Source organism: Scomber scombrus, chromosome 4, assembly GCF_963691925.1.
Source record: "Scomber scombrus chromosome 4, fScoSco1.1, whole genome shotgun sequence".
NCBI classification, from domain to species: Eukaryota; Metazoa; Chordata; class Actinopteri; order Scombriformes; family Scombridae; genus Scomber; species Scomber scombrus.
Genome location: NC_084973.1, coordinates 24539535 through 24554237, shown reverse-complemented (window position 1 = coordinate 24554237; position 14703 = coordinate 24539535). Strand labels below are relative to the sequence as shown.

At 38.7% G+C, this 14703-nt stretch overlaps 1 protein-coding gene across 1 annotated transcript in view; it reads right to left on the bottom strand.

Moving 5' to 3' along the window:
* The window catches only part of si:dkey-215k6.1 (transmembrane protein 132D), a 209326-nt gene that overhangs the window by 175914 nt on the left and 18709 nt on the right, over window positions 1–14703 (bottom strand). Inside the window, exon 2 of the mRNA XM_062417906.1 lies at window positions 566–984. Within this exon, the coding sequence (XP_062273890.1) occupies window positions 566–984 (419 nt within the window). The remainder of the gene's footprint in view (window positions 1–565; window positions 985–14703) is intronic.

Sequence of the window (14703 nt, the reverse complement as noted above, 5' to 3'; positions counted from 1 at the left end):
TTTCAGTTAACTCACAACTTACTGCTCTCATCAACCCTGTCTTTAATGGAAGCAGGCAGCTGTTTTTAGCGAAAACGTTAGGATATGCTGGTGAACATAATGGAGTATTTAGTATTCATCAGATATATCTCTCAAGAGTTGGAGGAGACCAAAACAGAGAGAAAAGAAAGATAACAGTTTTATAACATGTTCATCACATCAACTTTATAAGGAGATGATTAGTTAATGTGTGTGTGTACAACTTGTTGCACTGTCTACAGTAGGTGTAGGTTTATCAGATAAAATGTATTTAAATGATATAAATAATATCTTACAAACAGCTTTCAGCCTTGTATGTGAAGGTTATATATTTTTTTCTTTTAAATTTTAATAATAGGTCTCTTTTTATTTCTTCTAACAGTTAAGCAACAAGCTTCAAGTAGTCAAGACCTAATGACATAACTCATAATAAACTAATTGGTGAAATCTTCTGATTACCTTCAGATTTGATCATGTGAAGCCTGAAACCTTTTTTTAGCATGTCAGATCCATGAAGATCCAAAGTAAAACACAAAACTGCTAATACCTGTATCCAGGGGCGTGTTGACCCCACTTTGGGCACCACCACTTGACCCTTGACCTTCCAGTTCAGAGTCACCTGGTTGGTCGTCATCAGCAGATGCGGTGGCGGGCCCTGAAGCAGCTCCACTGGGATGGGCTGCTCAGCGCTCATGTTTCCGTAGCTGCAATTGATGCTCGGCAGGGATTGTGGGGCGACGACACCTGGTTCTAGTTGGTGGAGAAAGAAGGGCTCGGTGCGAGATGATAGGCTGCCGTTTCGCATAACCTCCTGATTGGCTTCCCGCAGGAAGAAGGCGGAGTCAGCACCACTTAGCTGGCATTGGACAGGGAGGTAGGTGGGGAGGGAGGCGGAGAATCGAGCCTGGGAGGAGTCTGGCCCTGCTCCTGGTCCACCTCCTGCTGCTCCTGCTCGACTGTCAGATACTGAGATGAAGAAGAGAGGAAAGCAGAAAATAATGACAGAAAGAGAAAAAACCAGGAGGGAAAAGAAGAAAGAAGAAAAACAAGATAAGACAATGAACTACATTATAATGCTTACAGAGTCATTTACAACTGAAATTCAAAGCAGCTATTCATCTATTAAAGTTGTGTCAACCAATAGTGTGTAAAAATGAGGAACTTTTTTATTATTTAAACACACTAATGTAAATACATACGGACATGTGTCAGCTTTTTCACACATGCATTACAACTCGCAGAAGAAATGCGGATAAACACATAAGCTCTCAGTCGTGTAAACAAGGGTGATATACTCAGCATCTCACACAGCTCTACATTAATGCATCAGTGTTTTTTGTTTTTGTTATCCCCATACCAAAGGCATTATACTAGCATATATCACAAATGACATACTGCTCTTCGGCACTGTATTTCCATATATTTACATTCAGTTTTTATGCACTTCCTGGTGTATTTACTAGACATTTCAGAAAGATTGGGATTTTGGAGCCTGGGATTATCTGGGTTTTTGGTGCTGTGTCTCTTTTCAAAAGAGGACAAGGGGTTACAGTGAGTGTGCTGGGATGGGAGGGATTTTTGATCCCCACCCCTCTTCCTCCGTCAGTCAGTGTTTGTTATTCATCTGCTGTTTGCCTTGTCAACGTTATATTGAACAAGACACTAAACCAGCTCACTTACTGTAGACTATTTGAATGTGTGTGTTAGCTAAATGGTAACATGCACCACAATGAATTATATATTTGTCAGTACAGATCAGGAAACGCTTGGTTCTTTTACGGCAAAGGTTTAGGGTTCAGTTACCATTAAAGATACTAATAGTTCAAATGTATGTGCTTATTGTACTTTAAAAGCCCTGAGAACATATTGTCTCAGTCAGCTTATTACTCTGAGTTACTGGATCCTACATCTACATAGTTTTGTGCAAAGTTGTTTTACTTTCACAGATTTAATTATTTTTTCTCAGTGCTCTTGTCACTGGTATGAAGGGTGGGACTAGAAAATAGTACCTCAGTGCACCAATAAGGATTCAGCAACATTTAAATCAGAACTGACGGCTGGTAGTTTGTTTTGCTACTGCCAATCGTTTTGCGCGTTAAAATTTTAAATATCTTCAGATGGGTTTTCTAACTTTGATTATTGCTCATTCTGTCATGAATATTTACTCTTATAAACAAATATTCAAGTTTTGAAGATATTCTATCAGAGCATTCTTACACACTTCTGTAATGCAGATATTTGAAACAGTCTTCACTTTCCATCACTATGTGGAAGGAAAAGTAAAATTAGATGGGTTTGTCCATAAAAAAAAAAAGGTCGGTTTTGGCCAACCTACTGAGTAGCAGTTGCAGGTGCTACCCACCAAATGTTAACACATCACACATACTGTAGAAGATAATTTACAAAAGATTATACAGCTTCTGCTGTAAACAAAAACCCAGTGATAAAATTGTGCATTTTTGTATACAAAATAAATAAATAAATAAAAGGAAGATTTCCATTTTCACACACCAAGACACCCATGCTGGCACAAACAAAACACACACATACAGCAGTTTCTGTGTAAATGTGTGTATGTGTGTGTGTGAGTGAGTGTGTATCCTTGTGTGCTAGGGTAGCAGAGTGTGAAAATATAATGAGGGTGGGACAGCGTAGCGCTGTCTGGGGCAAGTCATACCGAGGCGACTTCACAAAAAAATAATAGCAGAGAAATAAAGTGATACCTCAGTGCAACATGAATAAGCAGGCTGGTTCGGTTATGGTGCGTGGGCACGTAGGGATACGTGTAGAGTGAGAGATACAGAGAGAGAGAGAGAAGACAACGTGGAAACAGAAGAGGAGAAAAGCAACAGAATAAAGGAGAGTGAGGCAGAGGAGAACGAAAAACAAAAAAAAGGGGACAGAGAGGGAAAAATAAGGGGAGGAGGGGGAAAAAAATTGTGCACACAAAGAACAGTGTGACAGATTGGAGATGCTGGCATTTTTATGATACACAGGATGACTGCATACACTTGACTACAAATGACACCAACTGCAACTCCAGTCGGATCTTTGTCCCTTAAGAGGCAAACTTTTTGAGTAGATGGATATGACTGCTTGCCTGTCAATAAAGCATCACAATGAAAGTTATTTGTTAAAAATCATGCAATGTTATGCAAACATTATGGGGGGGTCATAAGAAAATTTATGTGGACAGATTTTTCTTTCATATTAATAATATCGGCCTAAAATATGCAGAATATTTTTCTTGATCGGTCATTTAATTATATAAAAAAGTCTCTTAAGGTGATATAAAAATCATTAGTGCCAACTTCATGTATCACTAGAGGTCAATATTATGCAAATTCATCTCTGCAGCATCAGTGTCAAAGGAAGTTAGGACTTCATGTTTTGGAGCCCATATGATGCAGAGTCACATCATGCAAAAAAGGCAGATTGAAATGTTGCCAGAGCGAATTTCCAAATGCAATTTATAATCATCCGCCAGTGACTGACACATAGGTCATATGGTCAAAACACATCAGCGCATTAACAGTAAGCTTCAAGGTTTGTTTGTTTTTTTTTAGCCATTTTCCCCTCATCATTATGGGTGTCCTTGAGGTGCAAAGGGCTGCATGTGTGCCCACGTGTGAGTGTGTGTCCACAGGAGTCTTATGAAGCATATGTCCCAATCCCGGACAGGGACCTCAAACAGCTGACAGACATATACACACACACACATATGCAGAGCTTCTCACGCAGGCAAAGGTTGACCCTTGGATGAAATGATTAACATTGTGTGAAGAATCAGAAAGGACTTGAGAAAAAAAGGCCATATTTCTTTTCTTTCTTTATCCATAATCATGATTTTAAACAGATCGGAATATTGTGTTTATTTTCTCAGTCTTGGTCTCTTGTAATGTTAGTAATCTGAAAAGTTTAACTTCTGTAATTTTTCTGCACAGCATCATCCTTAACTTCAATATTGTAAATGCAACCGTTAGCTCTCTTTATCTTTTGTAATTACACATTAATTAGCTGTGAATATAATTTTCAGATGTAAGAGGTCTCTCTCAGCTCAATGGGTGGCGCTATACTACAATTCCAAGATAGGTCTTTGAAATCTGGCACTCCTAATACTGGTATGCCATTGGCTAACATTAAACCTGGCATGGTCCAGATTCCCTGGCATCATTACCTTGGCAACCGCTAACCACAACAGGAGACCATACCCGCTGTGTCCTGCTGCACAGTGCGTCTGTGTATGTGTCTGCAGTATGTGCAAGTGTTTTTAATTGTCTGTGTGCATGTGGATATATGAGTGCTTGAGTGGGTAATTTGTATGTACATGCATGGTTGTGTGTGTGTGTGTGTGTGTGTGTGTGTGTGTGTGTGTGTGTGTGTGTGTGTGTGTGTGTGTGTGTGTGTGTGTGTGTGTGTGTGTGTGTGTGTGTGTGTGTGTGTGTGTGTGTGTGTGTTTGTGTGTGTGTGTGTGTGTGTGTGTGTGTGTATGTTTGTACGACATGTAAAAGTTTATGTATGTATACTTGTGTATATGTGATCATGATTGAGAAAAAGTATATGTATATATACTGTATGTTTGTGTCTTCATGTGTGTGTATGTTTGTGTGGAAAATTGGACAGGAATAAAGCCAGATGTACAGAGATTTGACAAGGCCCATCTGTGATCCCCCCTCCCTCAAAAAAATGCCCATCTTGTTCTATTTCCAAGTACACACACAAACACACACACACACACACACACACACTCAGCCAATAATCAAAACACAGTGGAGCGTGTAGGACAGGAAGAAAGGGAAAAGAACGCCACAAGAAGCAAAGCCAGATGGGTACGAGGGAGAAGGAGAGATACCGAGATGTGATAATGGTATCAGTACTGCTCGATATTGTGTTAAATATTGACTCAGATTTTTACATTTCATTAGAGAGAGGAAGACACACACACAAACACACATGATTAGAGCTATACCAGCCTAGGTATCTGTCCGTGTGTGTGTTTAGACAAATAATATGTTAATATGAGAGACAGATAATATGTTCACATACACATACACACACACACACACACACACACACACACACACACACACACACACACACACACACACACACATACACATACACATAGCATAGCAACTCTGTAGCAACTTTTCATTGTACTTTCATTTTCAGCAGGTGCTGTACTGGCGTGTTCAGCATTGACATGTTTTGCCAAAACAGAAGGTGTCACAATGCTCCAGAATGTTACTCATAATTTAGTGTTACTCCCAATATCCCTTAATGCATGACCACCATCAACATACTACTTCTCCTTCCACTCTCTCCATCTGTGTGCTCCTGTATGCCAGTCCTCCTATTTTTCTTGCTTAGCTGCTTTTGTTCTTTAAGCTTTAAGGTCCAAGCATGCATTTATGCTGCATGAGAACCTGAGGAATGTTTTTCCAATGTTTTAACATACAAGCACACAAAATTGCTTACTTTTCAATTTCTGAGAGCCGAGCAAAACTATTCCAATGATGCAATTATTAAAAGATACTATATATGTCTACTCAGTGGCGAGGGTAGTGGGGCAGAGAGACAGAGACAGAGATAAAGACAGACATATAAAGATATATGGGCAGAGATGGTATGTGATGTGGAAGAAAGGAAGGACTGGTTGAGGAGGAGAGTTAACGGTGAAAGAGGATGAGGAGGATGAGAGAGGGATGAAGTTTCTATTTCTGAGTGGAGCATTCATCACGAGCATAGAGTTTATTTTTGTGGTCTCTCTGTCTCTCGTTTAGCCCGCCCTTCCCTCTTCTCTGTCTCTCTCTCTCTATACCTCCTGTCTTGGGTTGTATCTAGGTGGCATCCTTAGATTTGGGAAATTCTCACTCATTCGTTTCGGTATGGTACCTTGACTCTGCATGCGCTTGTAATAGTATATATACTGGGAGCCACTTTAAAATATTCTTGTCTTGCCGAGTTTGAAGAACATCTGCAATTGTTCAAGGAGAAGATGGTCTGTTTAGGTTTAGGGACAAAAACCTCTCGGTTGAGGTTAGAAAAAGATCATAGTTTGGGTTAAAATGATCACTTGAAATGTGGTGTGGGTTAAAATACTACTTCCTTAAAGTTAGGCAACCTTCGTCATCATGGCAACAGTAAAAACCACGACAATCGTAGTTACATTTTTTTTTAAACTGTTGCTACTTACGGTTGGAAATTTGACACTCGCAGTTGGAAGCAGGAAGATATGTGCATTATTATCAGCCTGTGAAAACAGTTGTATAATGACTTTTATGCCTCTGGAGGAGCTTTGTCAACTCCTGGAAAATAATAAATAACCCCTGATGATGTCAAGGTGATGTCATCAGAGTGCCTGAGCGTGAAGACTACAAAAGCAGAGGGATTTTCTTTGACAAATATATATGAAATGTCTAGCAAAAACATGCTATATATACTGGATCCAGACCCGGGCCGCAGGTTATAATAGATTTATTTGTTGAGACTGTGACAGCAAGTTGGCGATTCAGCTCTGCTCATTTGGAGGCTTTGATGTAGATGTATTTTATTCAAATTGAAGCTGTTATTTTGTCCACCTGAACATTTGTGTTTCAGTTTTGTGACCTTAGTTTTTTATTTTTGTTGAAAGTGTTACATGATTTTTAACAATGTCCCCGCCGACACATTCTTTAAGATGAGTCCTTTTTTTCTCCACCATTTGGGAAGAGATTTGTCCTCTTTGAAGTTATTTTCATTGTTTTATGTTGCTTTAAAAACTCCTCTATCAAAGTGCTGACTGCCAGACCTCTTTAATCGCTGACTGATGTTACTAATTGGAAATGCTAATAGAACATGACAAACCCTTGTAGTACTTTTTGTAATTGTGAATAAGTTACCTCTGAATTCGTCCTTGTACATGAGGTGTTTACACAATTTTGTCCACCCCTTGTAGAATAATTCTCAAAACCCTCCTGCACACACATGCACACACCACTTGTTGATCGATGTCCCTGTCATTGGGTCAGCGGAGTCACATTTCCCCAGATATGGTCTGACTACCATCTCTCCCCTCTGCCACTAACCCCCCCGCCCAACTTTATCCAATCCAATATCCCTCTTTCTCTATCTATCTGTCTTCCTCTTTTTCTCCATTTTCTTTTTCAATACCTCCCTATATTAGCTTTCCTCTCCTCTGTTTGTCTGTACCCTCGCTGTCCTTTCTGTTCTGTTACCTTCTGTCTTTGTTATTATACCTTTCCATAGGTGTAATTTAATGGAAAATAAATTCATATAAATCTTCTGCCCTATGAGTTCACTTTGTCACATGTCTGTAATAGTGTCACATCTGAGCATGAGCGAGAAAAAGACCCACTAGTTAGGTCATAAAAATATGTCGCAAATTTTAAACAGAATTTCCAGAAAATTGACAAAGGAAAAATTGAATTAATGCACATTTTCATCCACAGCCGTTATGCAAATAGTTGGAGTTGGGTCATTGAGATAAACAGCTGGTGGTGCATATTTTCCAGTCGGGACCCATTGAACCATTGCAGAAGAAGAGGCCACAACAATATGATGTAATTAAAAGAGCTTCAGTCAAACCTCAGATGGTGAAAAGTTAAGTAAAACAAACATGATTGAATATGCCATTTATGTTTGTTATATGTATTAATTTGAGGTGTTACGATGTCACATTTTTGTCTCCTGCTATTTTTCATGTTTTCATGGGAGTGGAAGCTTCAGTAGACATTTAAGTCAAAAGCCTCATGTATGTCATGATTTATTTGCATAGTCTGTTTCCATTTTGCACTCTGTCCCTTTTTCCTTTTACACCAAATTTTCACTGCAGCCAACCATTAAAACTTTTGCAATACTTCCAGCTTTCTTTGAACTTTCAAATGTTTCCTCTCAGTCGCAAATTGAAAATTGTGGATGGAAATGCACCTAATGAGAGAAATAAAGACTGCAGTCTATGGCATAAATGTCACATTTGTTGCCACTTTTACTCTTTTCCTAAACAGCAGACAAATTCTCAGGGGGAACATTTCACACATTCACACATAAGATCTTACATATTTTATTTGTCTAATATCTTCAACATAACTGTGCAACTGTTCTTGCACACCTCTGACAGTGAATCAGTTCCACAAGAAATATGTCTTTTGAAAGTTTGGAGACAAAAGAACATTTTTAATGTTTGTTTATTTTTTGTTTGCATATTTTGAAGTTTATTTTATTTAAAAAAATCAAATGACTATTTATATATTTGTTGCACACAAACCATGAGACAAGAAACAAGAATGTAATTTACTTCCAGATTCATTACAAAGTTTCTAGTGATTCATGAATTTATTCATTTAAATCCACCATCAATGACAAAATCGCTTCTTTTTGTGACCCTGTCTACTATGAGAGAGACATAAAGTTAACAGGACCCTTTCTCAACACACTGTTCAAGTTAGTATGTCATGCTGAATGTCAGCGGATTACTTATACACAAGGTGTATTTGGCACATGAATAGTAACCCATAAGAACACACTGTTCCCTTTGATAAGGACTACAACAATAGTTGCCTCTGCAGTTCTCAGAAGATGTCGCCCCCAAGGGGGTGAAATTAAATAGACTATATGCCTTTCCACCTTTCTTTCTTTTGCAATTATGATTTGTCTCTCTTTTCCAAACTTTTCTTATGTGTAAAATCCAACCTCACCTCTCCCCAATAACTTCTTTGTTGTGTTAAGAAGCAGTGGATGGATTGACTGAAATATCCAATGACGGAGGGATAAGATGGTGGGAGGAGGACTCTGGGAATTGTGGATGTGAATTTTGTGACTGTGATTCATGCGTGTGTAAGTGTGGGTGGGAGTCACTGAACTCAGTCTCTCTGAGTGTGTGTGAGTGTGTTTGTGGGAGCAGATGCAGGGAAGTGTGAAGAGCAATTTCAAATGGTCACCATACCGCTGGGAGAGAGACGGAGAGGAGGAAAAGGAAAGACCTCTCAGGAAGGACGTGGAGCTGCACAGGCGGAAATGGAGAAGCGGCATGCAAGAAATGCTCAACTCATACTGGCACACACACACACACACATACACATACATCTCAGTCTGCAAACGCAACTGCCTCAAACTATGGGTGTATTAAGAAAATTGGATACTGTGTTCGTCAGGGGGATTTGGCTCTACAAGACATGGACTAAATTGTGATAGCATAAAGAGCAATTTCTGAATACACGCCATGTTTAACAACTTGTCTTCATTATGTATGAGAACATTTCTTTCTGTGTCACGTGACCTGCAATTTTGATAGTTACCACTATGCAAAAATGGTTGCACCCATCTTGCAGGTAGTCCATGTAGACCACTGATTAGTTCTGAGCAAATCACAAGTTCATAAGCACTTTTATTTCAAAGCACTGGTTCCCTCTGCAAAGTGATAAGCAGATGTCTAGTAGTTGCACTCATACATAATTAAATTCATTCATTTATTAATTTATACAACCATAGTGGGAAACTCACATCACTTAGGTACTCACAGATGTTTTCTTTAGAGCAAATTAAATGACTTTGTGTTTACATTTACTGCATACATTTATAGTGCTTTATGGTATATTTTTGTTCAGTAAGGAAATGGCAATTGAGAGAAACAGAGAGCACATTTGCCCTGCATATAGTTGATGCTCTTGATACATAAACTGATACATTGACTGTTCATTTTATTGTTGTTTTGTGTACATCTGGAAGTTATCAAAGCATAATATGCAAATTTTAGCCATTTTTTGCCTTGCAGTGCTTCAAACCAAACCAAGAAGAATTGTGCAAGTTAAATAGAGATGTGAAGAAAAGCTTCTGTGTGTGTCTGGCCAGGATCTCCTGGCTATGAATATGAGGAAGGGATAAATCCATTGGGCCTTGGTTGCATTCAATTCTATCCTTCAGTGGTCCGCAACCAGTCAGCCAACTTGTAAAAGCTGCTTATGAAGAGGCTAAAGGACCCGCCAACTCAACTGACTTAATGGACCAATAGGAACTAAGTAGCTAGTAAGAGGAGAGAAGAGGAGAAGAGAGGAGGAAATAATGAAGAAGAGGGAAGTAGTTTATGTAAGTAGTTTATTGACACCTGCAGCTGAGAGCAAGAACAGTAGAGGTAGTGAAGAAAGAACACATAAAGAGGAAAGAGAGGAAACCGTAAGTCATAAGTGCCCTTTTATATATTTCAAGTTAGTGAGGAGTGAAGATGAGTGTGTCTGTATATACGTGTGTGTATGTGTGTGTGTGTGTGTGTGTGTGTGTGTGTGTGTGTGTGTGTGTGTGTGTGTGTGTGTGTGTGTGTGTGTGTGTGTGTGTGTGTGTGTGTGTGTGTGCATTAACTAGCACCATGCATGGCCCTGAAAAAGAAAGACAAAGAGAAACAGATAGAAAGAAAAAAGGCTAAATGAATCAAATGAGGAAACAAAAAAGATGTAGGGTGAAAGAAAAATAGAGTCAGTTAGTTGGTTAGTAAAAGTCAGTTCAGACAACTTTGATGCACAAACTGACAGACTGCAGAGGGGAAAAAGGAGAGAAAAAAGGAAGTCTCAGCAAGAGTTGAGGGACAAGTACTTCAGGTTTGTGTTTGGGGGTTTGTGGTATTTGTAACTATTTGTAAGTCCTCAGTGAAAAAATATCCAAGGTCTTCAACTCTTTAAACACTGCAATAAATATTAATAACGAACTGCCATTGGGGTGACAGCATTAATTCCATAAGGATAGTAATGATTAGAAAAAGACCCTTAACGGGACACCCGGGCACACTAGACGGAAATTGTCCACACATATCAAAATGCACAGACACACACAGTCACACTTGTAGTTCTCTGTGTGTATGTAAGACATATAGAAAAGTGATCATGTTCAGTTCTGGTGGATTTATACATATCTGTAATTAACCTTTAAGGTGGTCTGTGGAGGTGTGACCATTAGTGATGCTGCAGAGAGTGTGGTTGTCCTAATCCATTGTTGATGGAGCTAAAAAGTTGTGTAATGTAGTAGCATCAACGAGAGAGAAGAGAAGACTGCAAGCTTATGTAAACAAAGTCAATGCAATTTGTAAAAAGAAAAAGAAAAGAAAAACATTGTTTACAATAAAAGCTACACACGCTACCTTTAAAGTAAATACATCAATAATGTTACATCCTGCTACAGTGCAGAGTGTCTAATTGCAGTCCATTGACTTCCACTCAGACAAAATGCCACCACTCCTTAAGGTTGTTATTATGAAGCGCTTTTTAAAGGTTGAGGAACACTTAAGTGTTGTGTTAACATATCTGAAGCTACTTTACCATTAGGAAAGTAGTTAATTCACCCTTTCATGGAACGTGCCTGCAACAATTTCCAGTTATTTGGTTTCAGCAATTTTGTAAGAACCATGGGCTTTATTCAAATGAGGATCAGGCGTGGAGCTGAATCCGAATACGACAATATGTATCTCTCTTCTGCTCCACTCTGTCTATCTCAGAACTGAGATCTGGCTGATCAGTCAGTGCAGATGTCTGTGGTCTTGGAGATAGGGGTTTGAGAACCAGTGTGGGATCCCTAGTTTATATAAAAATCATATATTTTAACACTTTGATATCCTAAAATTAGAAGTGTAATAAAAACTAAAGTATGAATATTACACCTATTTCTACTTTTATTCAAACATAAATAATTGTACCGCAATAACAAATACAGATACAAATACAAATACCACAAGTAGCCACCTTACTATTTACTACTGCAAATAATCAAATGTAGACTGAAATCAAATGTGGGATTTCCATTTTTGTATTTTTCTATCTCTTCTCTTTGATTATGGTCACAAGAAATGCTGACAAGGGTCGAGACATTTAAAGCAGCAGTGCTCTTGTTTGCTGAGAGTCTATTTACCAGACAATGTTGGATGGTTTCTTTGCTTTGGTCCGTGTTTGGTCATTGCAAATGAAGAATTCTTGTCACTTGCGTTGCTAGGCAACACGTAACCTAGTTTACAGCTGATAGCCAGAAAAAAGTTTCACAAGTATGCTCGGGGTACAATACAGAAGTTTTAAAATCCTGACCAAGATGGTGCATTGATTCAGAGCAGCAAACAAATACCAATGACAGAAATGTTAAAATGTCTGCTGCAAAGGATGATACCCCCATCTCTCCTGTGGTGATGGACAGCCAGACTGTCGAACTTGTACCACAGTACAAATACCCTGTCACTGTGATTGATAACAAATTGTGCTTTGAATCTCAAGTTGATGCTGTATGTAAAAAAGCACATCAGCTTATGCACTTTTATCACAAGCTTCATATTTTTAATGTCAATGTTAAAAAAAGACCAACCTATCTTGGCCCATCCAAGCCATCCACTGAGTGACGAGTTCATGTTGCTTCCATCAGGGCGCAGATACAATCTGCTCTAATACAGAATGAATAGGTTCAATAAGTCATTCATTCCTGCTGCTATCAGCCTTTTAAATGACTTAAAACGTAAATTTGTATTTATTATTATGTTGTATTTATTTATTTGTTGCGGTTGTTGTTTATATATGACTGCTGGCTGAAAAGCAAATTGCCCCTCGAGGATAATAAAGACTCCTTGAATCTTGAACCCTCCAAAAAAGGTGGTGCATTCCAATATTGTAATGGATGACATGAAATGGGTACTTCGATCATTTGATCAATTTCATCAAACTGATGTTTTAATCAGTAGTATTGTTATTTTTTGTCATGCTTTTCTGAAGAAATATCATGGAAGAAATATTATTCCTGGGCCTTGGAATTCCTGCTTGGCAACCTGGCTGAGGAATACATGTAACTAGGCTCTGGGATTTTTAAATTGAGGTGCATCACACACAAAGAGACATTTCACTGTCTGCCATCAAATCCTCCATTTGACCTATAAGAACAGAAAAGAGTTTTGCATTTTGCTATATGATATTCACAGAGATACATAACACTCTCACAGACAGGCTGCCTCTATGTTCCCCCACTGTCTGTAACGCACACACGCACACACACACACACACAGACTCTCTATCGCTGTGTTCCTTCCCCTCTCACACTTTTACCTGTCACTATGTTCTGCTATATTTCCTCTGGCTTTTCATTTGCAGTTTTTCCTTCAGACCCACAGGCTTACATGTTGCACAAAGTTAATGTTATCTTCTCTTTCCTCTTTCTATCTTATTTGGTCATCCAGATTCATGCAAATATCAAAATTACATTTGCATGATTCTCACTCAGCAGCTATTTAAAATGAGTGTATTTTAATGGTTACATAAATAACCCAAGCTCCAAGCCCTTTGGCCATGTCTCACTGTTGCTGCCATTACCTCAAGTTGCAAGATGATGTGTACTTTAAATAAACTGAAGTTGAAGTTGAGTTTAATGTTGCCACCAGATATTAACACTGACACATTCACTTAGAACTGCAAACACCTCAGGGCTGTCAAAATTGGACAAAATGACATTTCATCTTAAAACATAACATAGTTTTTCCCCATTTAAATTTAATTTGACTTCAACATGAACATGTCTTTTAAAGATCTACATACCTACACTTTACAAAATAATGAAGTAAAATGTCCTACATTAAACCGTTGACCTCTCTCTCTCTCTGCACTGCAGTTTGTGAGAATTAAGAACACGCTGTCTGTCAGAGCAGGATCAAATGAATGATTCGTAATTTATGTTACCTTGTTATATAATTAAGTTATTTGATAGTCTAATTTTTCTACGAGATAGGTAATAATAATGTTGGTTACCAAAATCCAAAGTATTTCCAAACAGGGATTTTTAGATTGCGGCCGAGCTGGAATGTGAACTCTCTGCTATCGTTACCACACGGTTGCTATTGAATTATTCGCTCATTTCAATTTGACCTACTTTCAATCAATAAAACTGACGTTGTGTAGCTCCTGTTGTACAGTACATTCAGTGCAGATCTCACAAGGCACGCAGCCGCTGTAGTCCTGCATTTTTTCACAACTAAATATGAATTTTCACTATTTATCTTTTTTCTTAAACCTCCATCATAGGTGTCTGGTTAATCCACACCTGCCAACAAATGAGAATACGCAGAGACACTGGTGAGGGCGAGGGAAGTCCTTCAAGAATCTCCAGATTTTTAGAGTAAGACATTAGATTAGTTTACTGACAAGACCAGATACTGAATAGAATACAGTGTGAAAATTCACATTTTCTTTCGAACTATTGTACAGCATGCCCTGGTAATCCCTCCCTAATCTGTTTACAACTCTAATCTGGTTAGGCCAATCTGATTAATGTTCAACGGAATCCAGCTCGATTAATCTGATTGATGTACTAATGAGAGCAGCATTATCACACAGCTGACAAGCACCTCTCTCTCTCTCTGTCAATCCCTCCGTACCATTTTCTCTGCATCTACATCACTTTTTATCTATTTTTTTTCTCTTCTTTGTCGGTTATCTCTTAGCTCTGTTTATCTAAGACTCTTTATCTGTCTTCTGCTCTCTATCTGCACTCGTCCCTCTGTGTCACTTCTCTCTGTTGACATCTGTCTCTCACTCCCTTTTTATCAGTCGTTCTCTGTCTTATTGCCATTGATCGCTACAGAGGCCACATGAGGACATACTTAATTAAGTCTGACAAGTGCAGGTATTTTTATTGCAGCATTCAAAACACATCCACTCACACAAAATGTGAGCGCACCAA